This window comes from Lepus europaeus, chromosome 10, assembly GCF_033115175.1.
Source record: "Lepus europaeus isolate LE1 chromosome 10, mLepTim1.pri, whole genome shotgun sequence".
NCBI classification, from domain to species: domain Eukaryota; kingdom Metazoa; phylum Chordata; class Mammalia; order Lagomorpha; family Leporidae; genus Lepus; species Lepus europaeus.
The window spans coordinates 7,761,300-7,785,854 of NC_084836.1; the positions used below are offsets into that span (position 1 = coordinate 7,761,300).

At 44.2% G+C, this 24,555-nt stretch overlaps 1 protein-coding gene across 1 annotated transcript in view; it reads left to right on the top strand.

The window, feature by feature from the left end:
- The first annotated feature begins 924 nt into the window (after positions 1–924).
- The window catches only part of ENTHD1 (ENTH domain containing 1), a 144,782-nt gene continuing 121,151 nt past the window's right edge, over positions 925–24,555 (top strand). The window contains exon 1 of the mRNA XM_062201876.1: positions 925–1,273. Coding sequence (XP_062057860.1) covers positions 925–1,273 — 349 coding nt within the window. The remainder of the gene's footprint in view (positions 1,274–24,555) is intronic.

Here is a 24,555-nt window from a genome sequence, read left to right on the forward strand (position 1 = left end):
AGGAACTTTTTAAAGAAAATATTTATCTGAAAGGCAGTTACAGAGAGGGAGAGACACAGAGAGAAATATCTCCATCCACTGGTTCACTCCCCAAACAGTGGCAGTAGTCAGGATTGGGTCAGGCTGCAGCCAGGAGCCAGGAACTCCATCTAAGTCTCTATCTTGGGTGGCAGGGACTCAAATATGTGGGCCATCTCTGCCTTCCCAGGCACATTAGAAGTTGGCTGTATCGGGGCTGGCTCTGTCACGCAGTAGGTTAATCTTCCGCCTGCAGCGCTGGCATCCCGTGTGGGCACCAGTTCTAGTCCCAGCTGCTCCTCTTCCAATCCAGCTCTCTGTTATGGCCTGGGAAAGCAGTGGAGGGATGGCCCAAGTGCCTGGGCCCCTGCACCCACATGTGAGACCTGAAAGAAGCTCCTGGCTCCTGCCTTCGGATCAGCGCAGCTCTGGCTGTTGCAGCCATTTGGGGAATGAACTAGCGAATGGAAGACCTTTCTCTCTGTCTGTCCCTCTCACTGTCTATAACTCTACCTCTCAAATAAATAAAATCTTAAAAAATAAAAAGCTGTATCAGAAGTAGAGCAGCCAGGACTCAAAATGGTGCTGTGATAAGGGGTGCTGGCGTCATCGGCAGTGGCCTAACCTGCTGTGCCACAATGCCGACCTCTTCTGTAGATATATTTTTTAAACTAGTTTAGCTTATTTATATCCACTCATCAACTTACACATTTTTTCGTACTTTTACACATTTTTTCATACTTGCTTTGTAGGAAATTGATATTCTATCAGCATGGAGACTACTCATTTGGATCTGGGAGCAGCAGAACTGGGGACCGTTTTCCTCTCAGGAGTATTATAAACAAACTGCACAGCTCCTGTCCCATTGCCCTCGTCACCTGTCACAGCTCCAGACTTGTCTTACCTATGGCATTCCGAAGGCAAGTGAAGAACTTTGTGAAAAATTACTCAGATGCGGAAATCAAGGTCAGGGAAGCGACCTCTAATGACCCCTGGGGTCCCTCTAGCTCTCTGATGTTGGATATCAGCGACTTGACTTTCAACACGGTTTCTCTCTCAGAGATTATGAATATGCTATGGCAGAGACTCGGTGACCGTGGGAAGAACTGGCGCCACGTGTACAAATCACTTACACTGATGGATTATCTCATCAAGAATGGATCAAAGAGAGTTATTCTGCATTGCAGAGAGGGCTTCTGTAACCTTCAGACGCTGAAAGATTTCCAGCACATCGACGAAGCTGGGAAAGATCAAGGTGGAGTTTATGCAGTGTGCCAGAAAAGATGAGTTGGGGGCACGGTGGGGAGAAGTTGTTCTCACATGACCCGGAGGCCTTTCCTCTGGGACAGTTAGTGGTTTCTCGTTGACTCTGTGGGCCGTAGAGGAGGGGATTTTTCTTTTTTTTCTTTTTTCTTTTTTGACAGGCAGAGTGGACAGTGAGAGAGAGAGACAGAGAGAAAGGTCTTCCTTTTGCCGTTGGTTCACCCTCCGATGGCCGCCGCGGCTGGAGCACCGCGCTGATCCGATGGCAGGAGCCAGGTGCCTATCCTGGTCTCCCATGGGGTGCAGGGCCCAAGCACTTGGGCCATCCTCCACTGCACTCCCTGGCCATAGCAGAGAGCTGGCCTGGAAGAAGGGCAACCGGGACAGAATCCGGCGCCCTGACTGGGACTAGAACCCGGTGTGCCGGCGCCACAAGGCGGAGGATTAATCTAGTGAGCCGCGGCGCTGGCGGATTTTTCTTTTTTCAAAAGGACATGTCAAGTGTACACAAGTTCCTGATAAAATGATACCTCATGGAAAATGAATGGAGTGAATGGAAACAGGAGGCATGGCAGTTTAGATAGTAATGTCACCACGCCCCGTAACTGCAGTTAGACGGAGGATAGCCAGGAGGTAAGGAAGTGTTTCCAAAGGCCATGGCCTCTTCCCAGACCGTCTAGATGGAAGCAAGTGTGTGAATACAGAAATTTAGGTTGTACGATCCTTCTGTCATGGGCGGGGGAGGAAGTAAAGTAGGGAAAGGGATATAGAAGACGAGGTGATTCAGTGGTACCTGGGAGTCCACAGTGCTCAAAAAGTCGGTACTTCCTCTCTGTACAATGTAGACTTATCGTTTGTGTTTAAAGTGAATAGCTGTATGACTCATGGGAAGAGGATGAAATTCAGTGCAATCTCTTTGTTAAGTGTGCATTTTAAGTAGTTTTTTAAGGGTAGTTTGAGGTCTACAGAAAAATTATGCAGAAGTACAGTTTCCACATACTTCTCCTTACTTACACATAATTTTGCCTGTTACTGACATCTTGGATTAGTTACAATTGATGAAGCAATACTGATAGCATTATTAGCTAAAGTTTACATTTTACATTTGGATTCACTCTTTGTATTGTACGGGTTGATGATTTTTTTAAAAAAATGTTTTGAATTTGTTAATGAGAGTTCACATCTGCTGACTGATTCCTGCCTGCAGCAGCCCTCTGGCCTGGGCTGAAGCCAGGAGCTCCATCCAGGTCTCCTGTGTGGGTGGCTGGAGCCTAGTCACTTGAGCCAGCTCTGTGGTTTTGAAAAACCCATGTCATGTGAATTCCAGTATCATATAGAATAGTTTCACTGCCCTAAAAATGCCCTGTGTTCAACCAGTTCTTCCTTTTTTCTCCCCCTTCTGAGCTCCTGGCAACTGCTGGCCTTTTTGCTGTATATAGCCACCTTTTCTAGTTATCAGAAGCTGGACTCATAAAGTTTGAAGCTTTTTTCTTTTATTATATTGTATTAAAGATTTATTTATTTATTTGGAAGAGTTAGAGAGAGGGAGAGAGAGAGAGAAAGAGGAGAGAGAGAGATCTCTTATCTGATGGTTCACTCCCTAGATGTCTGAAACAGCCTGGGCTGCGTCAGGCCAGAGCCAGGAGCCAGGAGCTTCTTCCACGTGGGTGCAGGGGCCCAAGCACTTGGGGTATCTTGCACTGCCTTCCTGGTGCATTACCAGGGAGCTGGATCAGATGTGGAGCGGCTGGGACTAGAACTAGCACCCATATGGGATGCCAGCATCATGGGGCAGCGTCACCTGCTATGCTACAGCGCTGGCCTGGGGCCAATTCTCTTCTATTGTGGCAGATTAGAGGGGGCTGGAGTTGGAGTATGACTTGCTGTCCATGCACGTGGGAAGTTTGTAGCTTTTTCAGATTGGTTTCTTTCACTCACAGATGTGTGTTTAAGGTTCCTACGTGTGTTTTTTCATAGCTTGAGAACTCATTTCTTTTGTTTCATCCCTTTAAAACAAAGCTTCATTAAGAAATAATTCACATATCATACAGTTCATCCATTTAAAGTATATAATTATATGGTTTTGATTTGTTACATTAGTCATTTTTTAAAGTTAAAATATGTATAAAATTTGCCTACGTGTGCAATTTAGGGACAATAAATTTATTCCCAGTGTTGTGCAGCCATCATCACTATCTAGTTACAAACCTTCATTATTCCAGACAGAAACTCTGTAACCATTCAGTAAAGACTCCCCACTTCGCCAAGCCCCGTGCTGCTGACTTTCTCTACAGATCCGCCTGTTCTAGGTCCTTCACCTGAGCAGAATCTAAGATCCCGGTCCTTTTGCATCTGACTCACTTCCATGATGTCCTCAAGGTTCATCCATGTGGTAGGAGGGATCAGAACGCCATTCCTTTGTTTTTTTTTTTTTTTTTTTTTTTTTAAAGAGGGTGTATTTATTTATTTGGAAAGCAGAACAATAGAGATGGCAGGGGAGAGAGAGAGAGAGAGAGAGAGAGAGAGAGCGAGCAAGATCTTCTCTCCACTGGCTCACTCTCCAAATGGTCTCAATAGCCATGAAGCCAGGAGCCAGGAACTCCATCCCTGTCTCCCCGGCACATCAGCTGGGAGCTGGAGAGGAAGTGGGGCATCTGGGACGGCGACCGGCACTCGTAATATGGGTGGCACATCACAAGCAGTAGCCACACTAGCCCTAGAACTGCATTCCTCTTATAGCTGAATATAATCTATTGTGTGTGCAGACAGCATTTTAAAAGGAATCCTGTGATGAGTTCCTGCGCAGTTTCTGCCTTTAGGCTCGCCTGCATGGTGCTGCAGTGAGCACGGAGGGCAGCTGTCCTGCTCTCGTTTCATTTGGTTTTATACTTAGCAGTGGACCGCTGGGTCATACGGCAATTCAGTGTGTAGGTTTTTCAGGAAATGCTAAACTTCCACAGCAACTGCACCACTTTACATCCCCACCAGCCATGTAGGAGTTCCTATTTCTCTGTTTCCTTGCCAACATCTGTTATTGTGTGTGTTTAAAGATTTATTTATTTTAGAGGTAGAGTTACAGACATAGAGGGAGAGACATCTGCTGGTTCACTCCCCAGATGGCCGCAATGGCCAGAACTGGGCCAATCCAAAGCCAGGAGCCAGGAGCTTCTTCTGGGTCTCCCAAACAGGTGCAGGGGCCCAAGCGCTTGGGCCATCTTCTACTGCTTTCCCAGCCCCCATGCCATAGCAGAGAACTGGATCTGAAGAGGAGCAGTTGGGATCCAGTGCCATAGGGGGCTGATTTACCCACTACACCATAGTGCCAGCCCCATGTTTTTGTTTTTGTTCCTTTTTTTTATTTTTCCTTAATTTACAATCATCCTCCTGGAGGATGGTCCAAGTGTTTGGGCCCCTGTGCCCGCATGGGAGGCCAGGAAGAAGCTCCTGGTTCCTGGCTTCGGATCAGTGCAGCGCTGGCCGTGGCGGCTGTTTGGGGAGTGAACCAACAGAAGGAAGACCTTTCTTTCTCTCTCTCTCTCTCTCACTGTCTGTAATTCTACCTGTCAAATAAAAAAAAAAAATCCTACTTGATATGAACTATCTCATTGTGGTTTTGATTTATATTTCCCTAAAGACTAATGATGTTAAGCATCTTTTCCTCTCCATGCTAGAAATACATATATATATTTTTGGAGGAATATCTATTCAAATTCTTTGCCCATTTTTAGCTGTTTTTTTTTCTAAATTGTTGAGTTTAGGGGTTGGCGCTGTGGCGTAGCAGGTAAAGCCGCCGCCTGCAGTGCCAGCATCCCATATGGGCTCAGGTCCGAGTCCCAGCTGCTCCACTTCTGATCCAGCACTCTGCTATGGCCTGGGAAAGCAGTAGAAGATGGCCCAATTGCTTGGGCCCCTGCACTTGCATGGGAGACCCGGAAGAAGCTCCAGGCTCCTGGCTTGGGATCTGTGCAGCTCCAGCCATTATGGCCATCTGGGAAATGATCCAGCAGATGGAAGACCTCTCCCCTCCTCCCCCTGCCTCTGCCTCCCTGTAGTTCTGCCTTTCAAATAAAATAAATAAATTTTTTAAAAAAATTATTGAGTTTATCAGTTCTTTATATATTTTGAATACAAAAACCTTATCAGGTGAGTGGTTTGCAAGAATCTTCTCTAATTCTGTAGGTTGTCATTTTATTTTCTTGAAAGTATCCTCTGATATACAAAAGTTTTATTTATTTGTTTTTTAAAGATTTACTTGAAAGGCAGAGTTACAGAGAGAGGAGGGGAGAGAGAGAGACTTCTTCCATCTACTCGTTCACTCTCCTAAGGGTCTCAACAGCTAGGGCTGGACCAGGCGGAAATCAGGAGCCTAGAACTCCATCTGAGTCTCCACGTGGGTGCAGGACCCAGGTACGTGGGCCATCCTCTGCTGCTTTCCCAGCACGTTAGCAGGGAGCTGGACTGGAAGTGGAGCAGGGGACTCATACCAGTGCTCATATGGAAGGCTGACTTAACCCACAATGCTGGCTCCTGCACGAAAGTTTTAAATTTTGATGAAGTCCAATTTGTCTATTTTTTCCTTAGTTGTCTGAACTATGGGTGTCATCTATAAGAAACCATTATCTGATTTAAAATCATGAAGGTTTATACCTGTGTTTTCTTCTAAGACATAGCTTAAACTCTTGAATTTAAGTGTTGGATCCCTTTTGAGTTCATTTTGTGTTTGATATGAGGTAAGGAGACCAACTTCATTCTTTCATATGTCAGTATTCAGTTGGCCCGCTATCACTTGTTGAAAAGATTTCCCTATTGGGAATATTGTCATCTGAACAATTAGAATTTTTCCAAATACCCTAAGATGTCACTTATTTTAAGTCTTTCATTTCTTTACCAGTGCTGTGTAGTTTTTCGAGTACAAATGTTGCACTACTTTTGTTAATTTCCCAATATTTTGATTTTTTGTTGCTATTATAAGTGGAATTGTTTTCTTAATTTCATTTTCAGGTTGTTCATTGCTAGTGTGTTGAAATACAACTGATAACTGATTTTTAAAGAAGATTTATTTATTTACTTGAAAATCAGAGTTACACAGAGAGAGAAGGAGAGACAGAGAGAGAGAGAGAGAGAAAGGTCTTCCATCTGCTGGATCATTTCCTAGATGGCCGCCATGGCTAGAGCTGTGCAGAGCTAAAGCCAGGAGCCAGGAGCATCTTCGGGGTCTCCCACGTGGGTACAGGGGAGACTTGGGCCATCTTCCACTGCTATCCCAGGCCATAGCAGAGAGCTGGATCGGAAATGGAGCATCTGGGACTCGAACCGGCGCCCACATGGGATGCCAGCACTTCAGGCGGCAGCTTTACCCACTATGCCACAGCACTGGCCCCTGATAACTGATTTTTGTATATTAATCTTGTATCTTCTATGTTAAACTAGTTTATGCTGTAATCATTTTTGTTATATTGATTAGAAATTTCTACAAATGACTCACACCCTGTGCAAGTAGATTGTTACTTTTTCCTTCCCACTTTGGATGCTGTCTGTTTTTTTCTTGCCTGCTTGCCTTGGCAGAAACATTGAACACTGACATGCTGTCTGGTCCCTGCTCTTTGAGGAAAGTTTCAGTCATTAAGTACAGTGTTAGCTGTGGGATTTTCATAGATGGGTTTTGAAGTTCTCTTCTAGACCTAGTTTGTTGAGTGTTGTTCTTATGAAATGACTTTTTGACTTTTGTCAAATGCTTTTTCTGTTTCTATTAAGATGACTGTTTTTAATCGTCTTTTTCTATAAGTGTTATATTTCATTGATTGGATTTTTCTCCTATGAACCCATCTTGCTTGCATTTTACCATAAATTTCACTTGGTCTTGGTGTATATCCTATTTTTAAAGCGTTTATTTTAGATCAGGCTTGATGAAATTGGATAAATTTTCATGGGTTTAATCATGCTATGATGCTTGTTCTGAAATTGTAAAGGCATCAGCTTTCATAAGGATTAAATCATAATTAAAAATGCTAATTAAAATCTGCATCTTCAATAGTTAGAGTGAGAGGTGGGCGTGTGGAGTAGCAGCTTCAGCTGCTTCTCAGGATGCCTGCACCCCATATCGGATGCCCAGGACTGGGTCCTCCTCCACCTCTGCATCCTGTCCAGTTCCGTGCGCGTGTACTGGGAGGTAGCAGGCGATGTCCCCAGGACTGCGGAGCTCCTGGCTTTAGTCAGGCCCCTCTCTGGCCGTTGCAAGCATCTAGAGAGTGATCAATGCTCTCTCTCCCCCTTCCCTCCTCCCCCCCCATCTCTGTCCCTTTTCTGTCTGTCACTCTGCCTTTTGAATAAATAAAAAATGAGTAAACACTTTTCTAACTAGGTTTCAAAAAGCCTATTTTCCTTGTAATTTATAGAGTAGCTGTATTATTACTGCAATAAGAACAATTTAATGATTTTTCAAAGTAGAAGATCCTGCTCTAAAGGGCCTATGAGCTATTTTGAGAGATAAATGAGATAAACATATACATATTTACAACTGTATTTATTAATTTATTTTTAAAGATTTATTTATTTGAAAGGCAGATTTACAGAGAGAGGGAGAGACACAGAGAGAGATCTTCCATCTGCTGATGTATTCCCCAAATTGGCTGCAACAGCGGGGTTGGGCAGACCGAAGCCAGAAGCCTGGAACTCCATATGGGTGTAGGGGTCCAAGCATTTGGACTGTCTTTTGCTGCTTTCCCATGCATGTTAGTAGGGAACTGGATAAGAAGTGGAGCAGCGAGAACTCAGGCATGCTAATGGGATACTGGCACTGCAGGCAATGCCTTAACCCACTACGTCAGATTGCCACCCCGACCTAGTTATTTTTTATGCTTTTTATCTGTCACAAAATGTGATATATATATATATATATATATATATATATATATATATATTCACATTGTGAATGCTCTTGATGCTTTATTAGTACCAAGAACAAGAAGAATGCAAGATATGGCGCAGAGGGTTAAGCTGATGCCTGTGACAGCAGCAGCTCCTTTGAGTGCTGGTTTGAGTCTTGGCTCTCATATGCCTGGGAAGGCAGTGGAAGATGACCCAAGTTCTTGGGCTCCTCACTCCCACATGGGGGACCCTGAGGGAGTTCCAGGCCCCTGGCTTTGGCCTGACCCAGCCCCAGATGTTGCAGCCATCTGGGGAATGAACCCGTGGATGGAAGACCCTCCACCCCAACCCCTGTCTGTCTCTCTGTAACTCTGCCTTTCAAATAAAAAAAAATTGTTTTTAAAAGAAATAAAAATGCAGATTAGAACTGAAACGTCAGTACAGAATCGTATGCCTGTTTGTTGATTATTGAAAGCATATTAGCTATTGGTTGATAGCATTGGTCCTTATTGATTTGATGTGTTAATGAGAAATAACTTTGAGGAAAATACTTGTTCTGTGTCTATCTTTTACATATTCCTTGTGTTTTATTTCCTAATTAATGTAATATACTAGAAAAATAACTAGCATAATTTAATTTATATTTAAGTATACATGTGTCTGTTAGGTATCGATGGATGAACAAAAATTTGTTGCTGATGAAGTGTGCAATCAAAGCTGTGTGGAGGCCGCTGTGTTCAGGGTAGAGTGAGGCCCCTTAGTAGGTTTCCAGTCTATCTAATTTCTATAGCCTTGAGTATAGCCCATTGTGTCCGCAGACATTCCTAATGCATTGTTGGCTTATACATCCTAGTGCTCATTCTTAAGATATTTTTTCACCATGTTATAGCATGCTGGGTTAAGCTGCTGCTTGCAATGTCGGCATCCCATATCAGAGTGCTGGTTTGAGTCCTGGCTGCTCCACTTCCTATCTGGTTCCTTGGGAAGGCAGCGGAAGATGGCCCAGGTGCTTGGGCCCCTGCCATCCATATGGAGGACCTGAACGGAGTTCTTGACTTTGGCCCAGCCCCAGATATTGCAGTCATTTGGGGAGTGAACCAGCAGGTGGAAGATATTCTCTCTCCCTCCACCCCATCTCTGATACTCTGCCTTTGAAATAAATAAATCTTAAAAAGAAAGATATTTTGTTTGCCTTGGAAAATTCCTTCCTTGCTGTGTGTTGAACTCATGTGTGATCTCCAAATTCTGGCTTAGGCCTTTTCCTCCGTGCCCCCAACTCTTCTTTCCCTCAGTGGACAGAATTACTTGCTGCAGTATTTTATTCAGACTATCAGTGTGTGCTTTTTACAGCATGTGTTGTCGGATACATGTCTACTCAACTAGATTCTGAGGGCATGTATCATGTGTTAATATCTTTTCACTGTTAGGCCTTGACACGTAGTAAACAACCAGTAATTTTTTTTTCAAATGGAAGTTATATATTAAAAAAGCAAGAACTCTGAGTAAAGAAGTGGGATTATTAAAAAACTGCTTGATAAAAATTTTGTTGGATAAATAAAAAGCAGAGTGTGAAGCTTGTGTTGAGAAGCAGATGAAAGAGAAATTGTAGTGATCCAAGTAATCTATATCTGGAGTCTACCCTAGATACAGGTTATCAAGAGGGATGAAGGAAAAATAGACGAAGGGAGAAGGTATTTTGGAAAAAAGGCTTTTTAGGCTTTCTTGATTGGTCTTTGCACCTGCTGGTCTCTTTGCCTGGAGTGAAGTTCTCTAGAAACCTGGCTGGCTCCCTCACATGCTTCAGATCCTCTCGGGAAGTCTTAGTGGAGAGGCCTGTAGGTCTACCCTATTTATAAAACGGCAGCCACCCTCCTCTTTGCCCTGGCATGCCCTGGCCACCTTCTCTATTTTTCCCCATAGCATTTTTCATCTGCTATAGTGTCTATTCTGTTTTATTACTTGTTTATTTATTGCCTTTCCCTACTAAAACGTAAATTTCACAAGGGCAGGGACATTTTATATCTTCCTTATCGGCTTTACCTCTGGTATCTCTGACAGCACCCATCACATGGCACATGTGTAAGAATTAAAATAGTTATATGTGCTTAGAAGGAGAAGAAAAGTTGGGAAACATGGGAGAAACTTATTTTTAATTAATTAGTTACCTTTTCAAATAACATGCTCAGTATGTTTTTCTTTAATCTCTAGACAGCTTTTCAGGTGATGCATCTCTAAGTTTAAAGCAATGGGTCCAATTAATAAAAAAAACCGTAATTTTTCCTCTGCTTTCAGACTCTTGGGACAGTCTACATCATATTCATTGGAGATTTTTTTAGGTCAACAGTTGGACATTTAACTTTAAGTTTGCCTGAAACAGTATCTAGACAATAGAGAAACACAGCATATTATTTGAGTAATGAGCTAATATACTATTTTTAAATAAACTTATTCTTCCTTCCTTTCTAACATTTTGGACCCCATTATTTGAAAGAATGTTTATGGCACTTAAATTGTGACAAGCACGTTTCTGAACACTTGGCATACATCACTCTCTAATCATGTTCACAACAGCCCTTTGAGATAGGTAGTGTTTAGTCTCCTTTCACTGACGAGAAAAAAAAAAAAAAAGTGGGAAAAGGTTGAGTACTTTAGTTACCGCTTGGCTAGTTAGTGGCCAAGGCAAGATTCCAACCTTAAGTGTTTTGGCTCCAGAATGCACGTCCTTAATACCAAATGCGCTGTGGAGTGCGTGGACGATGTGATGCTCGTCCTGATTATGCTCGCTCACTGCAGCCTGTCAACATGTGTCATGTTCCCAGGTTGACCGAGCATTTATCCAGTTACACATAACAGGACAGAGCTCTGTTACTCTGGGAAAGCATCTGAGAAGTTTATTCTTTTTACTTAAACATTTTTGAAAATACGTTTTTTTAGAGGAGTTTTAGGTGCACAGTGTAGTTGGAAGCGAGCACGTGGTGCGTCCGTACACCCCACACTCAGGGGCATGCACAGCCTTCCCTGCCGGCAGCGTCCCCGCCAGAGCGGTGCAGACACACTGTCATCCCCAAAGCACAGAGTGCGTGTTAGGCTTCACTCTTGGTGTTGTACACTTTCTGGGTTTGACAAATGGAAAATGACATGTATCCATCATTATAAAATCATAGAGCAGTTTCACTGCCCTAAAAATCCTGTAGGCTCTGTCTGTTCATACCTTCCTTCCCCCAAGCCCCTGGAAACCGCTGATCTTTTTACTGCCTCCATATTGTTGCCTTTTCCAAAATGTTATATAGTTGGAATCAGACAGTGTGTAGCCTTTCTAGATTGGCTTCTTTCACTTCATTATGCACGTAAGGTTTTTCCTTGTTTTTTTGTGACTTCTCAGTTCATTTCTTTTTAGTACCAAATAGACTGGATGTACCACAGTCCATCCTTTTACCTACTGAAATGCATCTTGGTTGCTTCCAAGTTTGGGAAGTTACAAATAAAGCTCCTGTAGACATTCGTGTGCAGGTTTTGTGTGGATGTAGGTTTCCAGCTCCTTTGGGTAAATGCCGGGGAACACAATTGCTGTATTACATGAAATGAGTATGTTTTGCTTTGCAAGAAACCACCAAGTTGTCTCCCAAAGTGGCCACACCATTCTGCATTCCCACCAGCTGAGAATGAGAGCTCCTAATTGCCACACATTCTCAGCAGCATTTGGTGGTGTCCATGTCCTGGATTTTGGCCCCTCTAATAATTGTGTAGTGGTATCTTTCACTGTTGCTTGGATTTGTATTTCCCTGATCACATATACTGTGGAGCATCTTTTCATATGCGTGTTTGCCATCTGTATATCTTCTTCGGTGAGGTGTCAAGGTATTAGGCCCATTTTTTAATCAAGTTGTTCATTCTTACTGAGTTTTAAGAGTTCTGCTTCAGACAGCATCCTTCATTTCACGTCTTTCACAAACATTTTCTCTGTAACTTGTCTTTTCATTTTCTTGAAAGTGTCTTTCACAGAGTAAAAATTAAAAAATTTTAATTAAGTCCTGCTTATCAGTTTTTTCTTGCCTGGTTTTGCCTTTGGTGTTACATCTAAAAAGTCATCAACAAACCCAAGATCATCTAGATCTTCCAGGAGTTTTATAGTTTTGCATTTTATGTTTAGGTCTGTGATCCATTTTGAGTTAATTTTTATGCAGGGTGTAAGGTTTGTGTCTAGACTCATTGTTTGACATGTGTTTGTAGAGTTGTTCTGGCACCAATTGTTTAAAAACTTACCTTTTATTCGTTGTATTGCCCTGCTCCTCTAAGACCAGTGACTGTATTGCCAAGGCCTTGTATTCTGCTCCACTGAGCTCTGTGTTGCTCTGTCACAGTACTACCCTGCATTGGCTACTACAGCTTTATGTGATGTCTTGAAGTCAGGTAGTGCCAGTCCTTCAGTGTCGTATTGGCTATTCTGGATCTTTGCTTCTGCATAGAAGCTTTAAAATCAGTTTGTTAGTTTCTACAAAGTAACTCACTGGGATTTTGATTTGACAATGCATTAAATGTATAGTTCCAAATAGGAATGAACTGACATCTTGTCTTTCTCAGTTTTCACATCCATAAGCATAGACTTTCTGTCCTTTTATTTAGTTCTTTGATTTCTTCTGGTGGTGGTGTGTCATCTTTTTTCCCCCTCGTGTTTCTTGTTGCCCTACATTAATGTCTGTGCATTTAAATTAGCAGGGGCTCATTCTGGTCTTTGCAGACTGGCTTGTCAGATAAAGTCCTTCACCAGTCTTCAGTGTGGTTTCTGGGCTGGTGCCTATGGTCCAAGGGTAGGTTTGCTGCTGGAGAGTTCAGGAAGGCTGGCCTGGTAGCTGGGTAACCACTGGGGTGCATGGGGTTGAGGCTGAAGCCTAGACCCGCTGGGTGGGCCTGTTGACTGGGTCTGTGGGTCTGGCCCTGGAGCCTAGGTGTGTGAGTATGGGCCTAGAGCCTGTATCTCTGGGGGGTTGCCTGAAGCCTGGGTTAACAGGGGCTGCCCTGTGCTGGAATGGGCTTTAAGCCAGAGTCTGCAGGGGAGGACAGCTGCTGAGATAGTCCAGTGTTTGAATCCATGGGCTTGGGCCTTGGGTCTGAGACCTATGGTCACAGGGGCTGGCCAGCTGCCAGGACAGTTAGTAGTTTAATTCCTTTACTAGATACAGATTATTCAGTTCATCATCTTCTTTTTGTGTTTTAGCAGATTGTATTTTTCAAGGATTTGTTTTATTTAATCCAATTATCAAATTTCTAGATATAGTGTTGTTTATATTTTTCCTCTGCTATACATTTGCTTATCCCTTTGTCACCAGAGAAAAGAGCTGTGGAAGCCGTGGGGTTCTTGTCTTTATACAAGAAAGAATTCAGGTGTGAGACAGAGTGAAATAATAAGGCTTTACTGGGGTTAGGGCATCCGTCAGGATGGAAGGGACAGAGAGCGAGCCCAGTCACTGGGACTCGGGGAGAGCGAGGTTCCGTGGTTGAATGGAGAGAATACACCTGGGCAGGCCAGGCGGGCGGCTCAGCAGAGAGACTGTTGAGACTCCCAGTTTTTAAGGGAGTCTCTTTAACCCTTCCCCTCCAGGACAAAGGATGGGGAGCCCTAGTGAAAGGGTTTATTGGGTGAAAATTAGCAAATTCCTCCCCAGATTTGCTGGCACTGGGCAGAGCAGAGGGGCTTCCCTTAGGGCGTCTGTGAAGGTTTTATTGCCCGTGTTCTCAGGTCAGGTAGCCCGTTTGGTCCTGAGGAGAGGGTTCTCCTGGGAGCTTTCCTTGGGGGAAGGGCTGGGACCACTTGGAAGGTTCTCAGGGTCTGAGCAGGACTTTGAAGTGCAAGATGCTGGGCTCCTGGGGCTTCCAAAGCGGATGCTGCTTTCTTCAGGCCCTTTCTCGCTCGCTCGCTAATTTTTAACTTCCTACCTAACACCTTAATGATCTATGGTGATGTCCCCTCTTTCAGCTCTGATATTAGACATTTGTGATGGGGGCTGGTGCTGTGGCATAGCTGGTAAAGCTGCCACTTGCAGTGCTGGCATCCCATATGGCGCCAGTTCCAGACCTGGCTGCTCTACTTCCAGTCTAGCTCTCTGCCACAGCCTGGAAAAGCAGTAGAAGATGGCCCAAGTGCTTGGGCCCCTGCATCCACATGGCAGACTCAGAGGAGGCTCCAGGCTCCTGGTTCCAGATTAGCCCAGCTCCAGCCATTGCGGCCATTTGGGGAGTGAACCAGTGGATAGAAGACCTCTCTCTGTCTCTCCCTCTACCTCTCTGCAGCTCTGCCTTTCTTTCTTTCTTTCTTTCTTTCTTTTTTTTCTTTCTCTCTCTCTCTTTTTTTTTTTTTTGGACAGGCAGAGTTAGAGAGAGAGAGAGAGAGAGAGAGAGAGAAAGGTCTTCCCTCTGCCGGTTCACCCCCCAAATGGCCGCCATGGCCGGCGCGCTGCGCCAATCCGAAGCCAGGAGCCAGGTGCCCCCTCTGTCTCCCATGCGGGTACAGGGCCCAAGTACCTGGGCCATCCCCACTGCCCTCCCTGGCCACAGCAGAGAGCTGGACTGGAAGAGGAGCAACCAGGACAGAATCTGGCGCCCCAACTGGGACTAGAACCTGGGGTGCCGGCGCCACAGGTGGAGGACCAGCCCAGTGAGCCGCAGCAGCGCCGGCCACAGCTCTGCCTTTCAAATAAATAAATAAACCTTTTTTTTTTTCTTAAAAAAAAAAATCTGTGTTTTCTCTTAGCCTAGCTTATCAATATTATTGATCTTTTCAAATAATCAACTTTTGGTTTTTCTCTCGAGTTTTTTTTCAGTTGATTTCTGTTCTACTTTTTATTGTTTCTTTAGCTTCTGCTTTGATTTTAATTTGTCCTTCTTTATCTAGTTTCCTAAGGTTGAAGCTTAGGTGATTGACTTTGGATGTTTCCCTTTTTTCCTAATGTATTCATTCCGTGCTCCAAGCACTGCTTTCACTGTATCTCACAAACTTTGATAAGTTGTGTTATCATTTTCACTTAGTTCAAAGTACTTGAAAATTCCTCTTCAGATTTTTTCTGTGGCCCCCATGTTGTTTAGAAGTGTGTTGTTTACAGGCTGGCACTGTGGCACAGTAGGTTAATCCTCCGCCTGTGGCGCCCAGCATGCCATATGGCACCAGTTCTAGTCCTGGCTGCTCCTCTTTCCATCCAGCTCTCTGCTGTGGCCTGGGAAAGCAGTAGAAGATGGCCCAAGTGCTTGAGGGAGTGAACCAGTGGATGGAAGACCTTTCTCTTTCTGTCTCTCCCTCTGCCTCTCTGCAGCTCTGCCTTTCAAATAAATAAATAAATAAACCTTTTAAAAAATTTTTGTATTTTCTCTTAGCCTAGCTTATCAGGAGACCTGGAGGAAGCTCCAGGCTTTGGCAGAGCAGCTCTGGCCATTGCGGCCATTTGGGGAGTGAACCAATAGAGGGAAGACCTTTCTCTCTGTCTCTTCCTCTCACTGTGGCTCTACCTCTCAATTAAATAAATAAAATCTTTTAAAAAGAAGAAGAAGAAGAAGTGTGTTGTTCACTCTCCAAGTATTTTGGGCCTTTCCAGATATATTTCTGTTACTTCTAGTTTAATTCCATTGTGGTCTAAAAGCAGACTTACAATTTTCAATTTTTTTTTTTTTTTTACTTTTTGACAGGCAGAGTGGACAGTGAGGGAGACAGAGAGAAAGGTCTTCCTTTTGCCATTGGTTCACCCTCCAATGGCTGCTGCGGCTGGTGTGCTGCAGCCGGCGCACCACGCTGTTCCAAAGGCAGGAGCCAGTTGCTTATCCTGGTCTCCCATGGGGTGCAGGACCCAAGAACTTAGGCCATCCTCCACTGCACTCCCTGGTCCCAGCAGAAAGCTGGCCTGGAAGAGGGGCAACCGGGACAGAATCCGGCGCCCCGACTGGGACTAGAACTTGGTGTGCTGGTGCCGCAAGGCGGAGGATTAGCCTGTTGAGACACGGCGCCGGCCTTCAATTCTTTTAAATTTGTTAAGGTGTGTTTTATGGCTCAGAATGTGGTATATCTTGGTGAATGTTCATGTGAGCTTGACAAGAATATATATTCTGTCGTTGGATGAAGAAGTCTGTAAGTGTCTGTTATACCCAGTTGATTGATGATATTGTTCGGTTCAACTATGATTTTACCGATTTTATGCTTGTCCATTTCTAATATGGGCATATCTCAGAGATATTGCTGGTTCAGTTCCAGACTATTGCAATAAAGCAAATGTAATAACAAAAACAGCCATATGAATTTTTTGGTTTCCCAGTGCATATAAAATTGTATTTATACCCTTCTGTAGTCTATTAAGTGTGCAATAACATTATGTCTAAAAACATAGCGTGTAGTACCTTAATTAAAAAATAATTTGCTTAAAAATGCTAATGGTCATCTGTGCTGTTGACAAAATGGTGTTAGACTTGTTCAGTTCATGGTTGCCACAAAATTTCAATTTGTAAAAAATACAATACGTTTTTTTAAAAAGACATATTAATTTATTTGAAAAAGAGAGAGAGATCAACCTTCCATCTGCTAGTATTGTACCTGAAACATCCGATTCTCACCAGTTAAGACCACAAGGAGCCAAGGCTGATGTAAACACAAGTTTTATTTCAAACTTGAGTTTGGACTGACATCTGCACCAGGTGCAGCTGGGCTGGATCAGCGGCCCCTGCAGTAAGGTCGTTAGGGTTTTTATACAGTTGAACAAACAAGTTCGGCTATACAGCATCTGATAGGCTTATATTTTAAATTTATGCTTGTCGTTTTATGATTGGCTAAAGTATAGGTCCGAGCCGCTAGGGTGTATGTGCCAAACTGCAGGGTTTCGGGATGTTATCAGTCACCTTAACTGTCTGAAAAGACACCTGGAACTTGGCGCATTTCCCTGCTATCTGCTAATTGGCTGTTGCTAGGAGAGTTTATCGCAAGAGGAGTTTTTTTTTTCTTTTTTTAGGAGCTTTTGGCTTAGGGTTCAGGGCCCAGTCAGGCCCAGAGTTACAAGATGGAAGCCTAGTCTAAAATAGCTGTGCCTTGATCCAGGCTCAGGTCTCTCACTAGCTCATTTCCCAGATGGCTGCAACAGCTGGGGCTGGGCCAGGCTGAAGCCAGGAGCCTGGAACTAAAGTCTCTCACATAGGTGGCAGTGAGCCATCATCTGTTGCTTCCCAGGCACGTTAGCAGGGAGCTGGATTGGAACTGGAACAGCTGGGACACAAACTGATACCCACATGGGATGCCGTGTCATAGGTGGTGGCTTAACCTGCTACACTATGACACCAGTCCCTAAAGTCCCTTTAATCCCTGATAACTTTCCTTGGTCTGAAGTCTGTTTTTTTCTGAAATTAATCTAACTATTTCTACTTTTGTTTTGTGATAACATGGTATGTTTTTCTCCATCCATTTACTTTTTCTTTTCTTTTCTTTTTTTTTTTTTTTAGAGATTTACTTATTATTCTGAAGGGGTTAGAGAAGGAGAGGGAGAGAGAAAGAAACACACATACACACAGGGAGAGAGAGAGGGAGGTCTTCCATCTGCTAGTTCACTTCCCAAATGACTGCAACACCTGAATCTGGGCCAGGCCAGAGCCAGGAGCCAGGAGCCAGGAGCCAGGAGCCTCTTCTGGGCCTCCCAGTGGGTGGCAGTAGCCCAAATATCTGAGCCATCTTTTGCTGCTTTTCCAAGCCATTAGCAGGGAGCTGGATCAGAAGTAGAGCAGCCGGGACTTGAACTAACACCCATATGGGATGCCAGTGTTGCACGCTACCTGCTACACCACCACCCTAGTCCCTGATCCACTTACTTTTAATGACTGTGTCTTTATATTTAAAGTTATTTTTTTTTTGGTAGACAAATAGTTGAGTCTTATTTCTTGATTTTCTGTCATAGTCTCTGCTTCTCAGTTGATGCATTTAGACCATTTATGTTCAAAATGATTTCTAATTTAGTTGAATTAATTTGTCCTATTTGGTTTTAACTTGTTGGCTTTGTTCTAGCTTTGTTCTGTCTTTCACACTTTTTACTGAACATTTTGTACTATTCTATTTTCCCTTTGTATTGATGATTCAGTTATATTTTTACCTCCTGCTTTTTTTTGGGCTGTATTATAAATATATAATATATATTTACAACTAATTCAGTTCCACCCTCAAATAACACTGTATCCCCTCATAAGTACTGCTGCTACTCTATAATAACAAAAGCTAATATTTCTTTTTTGTCCTATGCATTGTTGTCGTTCATTTTGCTTATGCATAAGCATATATTTACATACTTATATAAGCATTTTAAAATATTTATTTATTTGAAAGTCATAGTTACACAGAGAGAAGGAGAGACAGAGAGAGAGAGAGAAATCTTGCATCCGCTGGTTCACACCCCCCAGATGGCCACAACGGCCCTATCTGTGCTGATCTGAAGCCAGGAGCCAGGAGCTTCTTCTGGGTCTCCCATGCAGGTGCACAGGCCCAAGGACTTGGGCCATCTTCCACTGCTTTCCCAGGCCATAGCAGAGAGCTGGATCGGAAGTGGAGCAACCGGTGCCCATCAGCGCCCATGTGGGCTTTACCTGCTATTTCGCAGCACCAGCCCTTTATATAAGCATTTATCTCTATTTATTATATGTTAGATTAGGAAAGATTAAGAAAAATAAAAGTTTTAACTTTATCTTCAGTTATTCCTTTTCTGATGTTTTTCCTTTTTGGAGTTGCTCTGTGTTCTGTTCTTTACTATTTTCCTTCTATCTAAAGAATGCCTTTTAATTTTTTTTTTTTTTTTTTTTTTTTGCAAAGCAGGTGCACTAGACTCAATTTTTGTCTGTCTGAGAAAGTATCTCTCCTCCACTTTTAAAAATTTTAGGCCGGCGCTGTGGCTCAACAGGCTAATCCTCTACCTTGCGGCGCCGGCACACCGGGTTCTAGTCCCGGTCAGGGCGCCGGATTCTGTCCTGGTTGCCCCTCTTCCAGGCCAGCTCTCTGCTGTGGCCCGGGAGTGCAGAGGAGGATGATCCAAGTGCTTGGGTCCTGCACCCCATGGGAGATCAGGATAAGCACCTGGCTCCTACCTTTGGATCAGCGCGGTTTGCCGGCTGCAGCGGCCATTGGAGGGTGAACCAACGGCAAAGGAAGACCTTTCTCTCTGTCTCTCTCTCTCTCACTGTCCACTCTGCCTGTCCAAAAAAAAAAAAAATTTAAAGTGCTACATAGTAAACTTTCATATTTGTGGGGTACAGTGTGACATTTCAGCACATGTGTAATCAGATCAGCGAATTTGGCATATCTGTCATCTCAAACATTTATCATTTCTTTGTGTTGGGAATATCTAAAACCTTCTTTACTGGCTAATTTGAAAAACTCAATTATTGTCAACGGTAGTTATCCTCCTATAAAACATTGGAGATTATTCCTCCTGTTGAGTCATACACCTGTACTCACTAATTGCCCTCTCTGTCTCTTCCTCTCGTACCCTCCCAGGCACTGGTAATCACTGCTGTATTCCCTGTTTCTTTGAGATTAACATTTAGTTTAAGAATAAGAACCTGTGACATTTGTCTTTCTGCACCTGACTAAGGTTACTTCCCATAACAGCCTCCAGTTCCATCTGTGTTACTGCAAATGACAGAATTGTATTCTTTTTTATGACTGAATAATATTTTACTTCTCACACATATGACAATTTATTTAAATATTTGTTTATTTGAGAGGGAGAGTGAGGGGAGGAGAGTAAATTTATCTACTAGGTCATTCTCCAAACGCCTGTAATGGCCAGGTCTGGGCTGAGCCAAAACTGGAAGCTGGGATCTTATTCTAGGTCTCTCTCATGAGTGGCAGGGACCTAAATACTTGATCCATCACCTGCTGCCTTCCATAGTGCTCATTAGCAGGAAGCGGGAATTGGAAGCAGAGCTGGGACTCGAACCCAGGCATTCTGATGCAGGATTCTGGCATCCTAACTGGTGTCTTACACACTAGACCAAATGCCTGCTCTATACATTTGCTTTATCCATTCACCTGTTGCTGAACACCTAAGTTGATTCTGTATTTTGGCTATTGTAAATGGTGCTACATAGATATGGGGAGCAGATGTCTCTTCCGCCTGTTGCTTTCATTCCTTTGTGTATACGCCCACTAGTGAGAACACAAGATCGTAAAGTAGTTGCTATGGTTTGAATATGATTTTTTCCCTGAACTTAAAAGCCAAAAGTCATGCATTAATGACACTGGGGCTGGCTTTGGGGCTGGCGCTGTGGCGTAGAGGTCTGAGCCTCCATTTGCAGCACCGGCATCCTGTATGGGCACTGCTTCTAGTCCTGGCTACTCCTCTTCCAATCCCGCTCTCTGCTATGGCCTGGGAAAGAAAATGGCTCAAATGTTTGGGCCCCTGTATCCGTGTTGGAGACCCAGAGGAAGCTCCTGGCTTTGGATCAGCTCAGCTCTGGCTGTTGCTGCCATTTGAGGAGTAAACCAGTGGATGGAAGACTTTTCTCTTTCTCTCTTCTTCTCTCTGTAACTCTGCCTCTCAAATAAATAAATAAAAAATTTAAAATAATTAATCAATGACAGAGAGTTGAACCTTAATGCAGTTGTGGTTTTGAAATGGACTGGGTCTTTGTGGTGGAGCCTGCATGATTGAGTCCCAGTGGTTTTAAAAGGGATGTTGATAGACAGGCACCCTCCCTGTCTCTTGCTATATGATACACTTTGCCACCTTGAGACCCTTTGAGCAAGAACGCCATCACCAGAGGCTGACCCAGAAGGGCCTGCCTGACCTTGGACTGTGAACCTCTAGACCGTGAACCAAATAGATCCTCTCCTCCCCTCCCCTCTGCTCCCTTCCCCTCTCTTCCCCTCTCCTCTCCTCTCCATCCTTCCTTCCTTCCTTCCTTCCTTCCTTCCTTCCTTCCTTCTTCCCTTCTTATTTATTTATTTATTTGAAAGAGTGACAGGGAGAGAAAGAGAAAAGGAGAGATACCTTCCATCCACTCCCCAAGGGACTGCAGTGGACAGGGCCAAGCTGTAACCAGAGGCCTGGATCTCAGGCCTGGTCTCCCATGTGGATGGCAGGGGCACAGATACTTGAGCCATCACCCACTGCTTTCCCAGGCACATTAGCAGGGAGCTGGTTTGGAAGTGGAGCAACCAGGACTCAAACCTGCACTCCAGTATGGGTGCCCGCATTCCAAGCAGCAGTTTAACCCACTGCACCACAACACCAACCCCTATCTCTCTTTATAAAGTAGCTTGCCTCAGGTGTTTCCTTAGAGTAATGAAAAGCTGAGCTCTGTTTCTAGTTGTTTTGAGCAATGTGCTTGCTGTTTTTGTTTTTTGTTTTTCTCTTTAAAAGACTTGTTTCATTTGAAAAGCAAAGTTAGAGAGAGAGAGAGAGAGAGAGGGAGAGACAGACAGAGAGGTCTTCCATCCTCTGGTTCACTCTCCAAATGGCTGCAGTGACTGGAGCTAGGCCTGTCTGAAGGTAGGAGCCTGGAGCTTCTTCCGGGTCTCCCGTGTGAATGACAGGCCCAAGGACTTGAACCCTCCTCTGCTGCTTTCCCAGGCACATTAGCAGAGAGCTGAATCAGAAGTGGAGCAGTCAGGACTCAAACTGGAACCTGTCTGGGCTGCCAGCACCACAGGCAGTGGCTATGCCACAGTGCCAACCCCCATCCTGTTTTCTGTATTGGCTGTGTCAGTACAGTTTAACCCCAGTGCTTCTTTCTTGAGTCTGGGTGATCTGTCTATGGATGAAAGTGGGATGTTGAAGTCTCCAACTGTTATTAGAGACTGTCCTTTTAGGCTAATAATGTGTGCTTATAAAATTGTATTTCATTTACAATTGTTATTTCCTCTTGTTAATCACTATCTAGTGACTTTTAAAAAATAAATGTATTTTTTAGATTTTATTTATTTGAAAGGCAAAGATAGAGAAAAAGAGAGAGAGAAAGAGATCTACCATCTGCTGCTTTTCTCCCCCAGATGGCTGCAACAGCCATGGATGGGTTGATTCGGAACCAAGAGCCTGGAGCCTCCTCTGGGTCTCCAATACAGGGGCCCAAAGACTTGAGCCATCTTCCACTGCTTTCCCAGGCCATAGCAGAGATCTGGATCAGAAGTGTAGCATCTGGGACTCGAACCTGAGCCCATATGGGATGCTGACAATGAAGGCAACAGCTTTATCCACTATACCACAGTGCCGGCCCCTGTATAGTGACTTTTTACTACACTTGATCTTAGCTTATTTGAGAAGCAGAGGGAAGAAAAGAAAAAGAATGGAGAGAGAAATCTCCCTTCCATTGGTTCACGCTCCAGATGCCCACAATGGCCAGGGCTGGGGTGCATGAAGCTGCCTAGCTGGTTTGCAGGGCTGGGTAGGCGTCACAGGACTCCATGAGGGCAGTCTCAAGATGGGAGCCTGACTGAGGGGAGGCAGTGTGGCCTGGGCTCTGAGCAGTGCGGTGTTGTGATAACTTAGTAGCTCTCCAGCCAGGCAGGGTCTCTGTGGATCACAGCTTCTCCAGCAGCAGATGTGTCCGCTGTCTGTGACTTGAGTGGGGGCCTCCTTTCTAGCCTTTCCTTGCTAAGTCAAGTGTCTCTTGGTCAAGGTTGATCTCGAGAGATGGGACAGGAGATGCCGTGTGAGGTGGCCGTGTCTCCATGCTCTGTGCATCCCGCTGCAGTCTACCTCAGGTGCTCCAGTGAAATAGCTGTTTTTTTTTTTTTTTTCTCTTGTTTTGTTGTAGAAGGTCAGCCATTTTGTTTACCCATAAATCCTCTCATTCACTTTTGAAGGATAATTTTACAGGAAATGGAATTGTAGCTTGGTGGTTTTTTTTTCTTCCAACACTTTATTTCTTTCTTTTTATTTATTTATTTATTTTATTTTTTTGACAGGTAGAATGGATAGTGAGAGAGAGAGAGAGAAAGGTCTTCCTTTTTGCCATTGGTTCACCCTCCAATGGCCGCCGCAGCCGGCGCATCTCGCTGATCCAAAGCAGGAGCCAGGTGCTTCTCCTGGTCTCCCATGCGGGTGCAGGGCCCAAGCACTTGGACCATCCTCCACTGCCTTCCCGGACCATAGCAGAGAGCTGGCCTGGAAGAGGGGCAACTGGGATAGAATCCAGCGCCCTGACCGGGACTAGAACCCGGTGTGCCGGCGCTGCAAGGCAGAGGATTAGCCTGTTAAGCCACGGCGCCGGCCCCAACACTTTATTTCACACTGCTCTGTTCTCATTGGTTTTTGAGAAGTTACAATGTAATCATATATGTGTTCCTCCATAGATGGGGTGTTTCCCCTCTGCAGTTTATCAATACTTTTTCTCTATCTTTAATTTTCTGTAGTTTAAAATTAATATGCCTAAATGTATTTCTCTTTTTCTTTTTGCATTTATCCTGTTTGATGTTCTCTAAATTTCCTTGATCTGTAGTTAATTTGGGAAAATTCTCTGAATATTGTTTAAGATATTTCTGTTCCTTTCTCTCCTTTAAAAATTCCTTTTACATATAAGGAGTCTTCAAAGAGTTCATAGGAAAAAAGAAGTTTATGAAAAAACTAAATGCATTTCAAAAATTTTTATTTAAAAACTTTTGCACTGAGTTTTATCTTTGATTGCATTTTCCATGGACTTTCTGAAGAACTCTGAAATGTGTTGTCTCTTGTAGCTGTCCCACAGCTCTCGGGTGCTCTGTGGTTTTTGTTTGTGTTTTGCTTTTCAGTTTTGGTGGTCTCTGTCGAGATGTCCTCCAGCTAGGGATTTTCTTCCTCGGTGTGGTCAGTCTACCAGTAAGCCCACCACACAGTCTTCATTTCTGTGATGCTATTTTTTTTTTTTATCTCTGACATTTCTTTTTGGTTCTGTCTTAGAATTTCCATCTTTTTGCTCACATTGCCTGTCTGTTCTTTGCAATCCACTGAAGCTCTTAGCATCCTAATCACCAGCCTGGGGAAAAGCAGGGTTGAATGGAGAGAATGCACCTGGCGGGCCCGGTGGGCGCTCAGCAGAGAGCTGAGAGCTGAGCGCACAGTCTGTATTCAGATTGGGCTTATAAGGAAAGGGGTTCAGTTCTTACGGCTGTGTGGTCCCCCCCCCCCCCCCAGGACAGAGTTCACTGAGTGTGAATTAGGTGAAATTCCTCCCCAGGGTTCCCTACTGACTGGAGAGCCCAGCTGGTGCTGGGCAGAGGAGCCTCTCCTAGGGTGCCTGCCTTGGAGCAAGGAGGTAAAGGATTTATTGCCCAGTGTTACCAGGCCAGATACCCAATCTCCTGGGGAGCTTTCCTCGGAGGGCGGAGGGCGGGCTGAGGCCGCCTCTGAAGTTACCAGGGTCTGAGCAGGACTTGAAGTGTACAATCCTGGGCTGCTTCCAGGGGGGGGCTCCTGCAGATGCTTT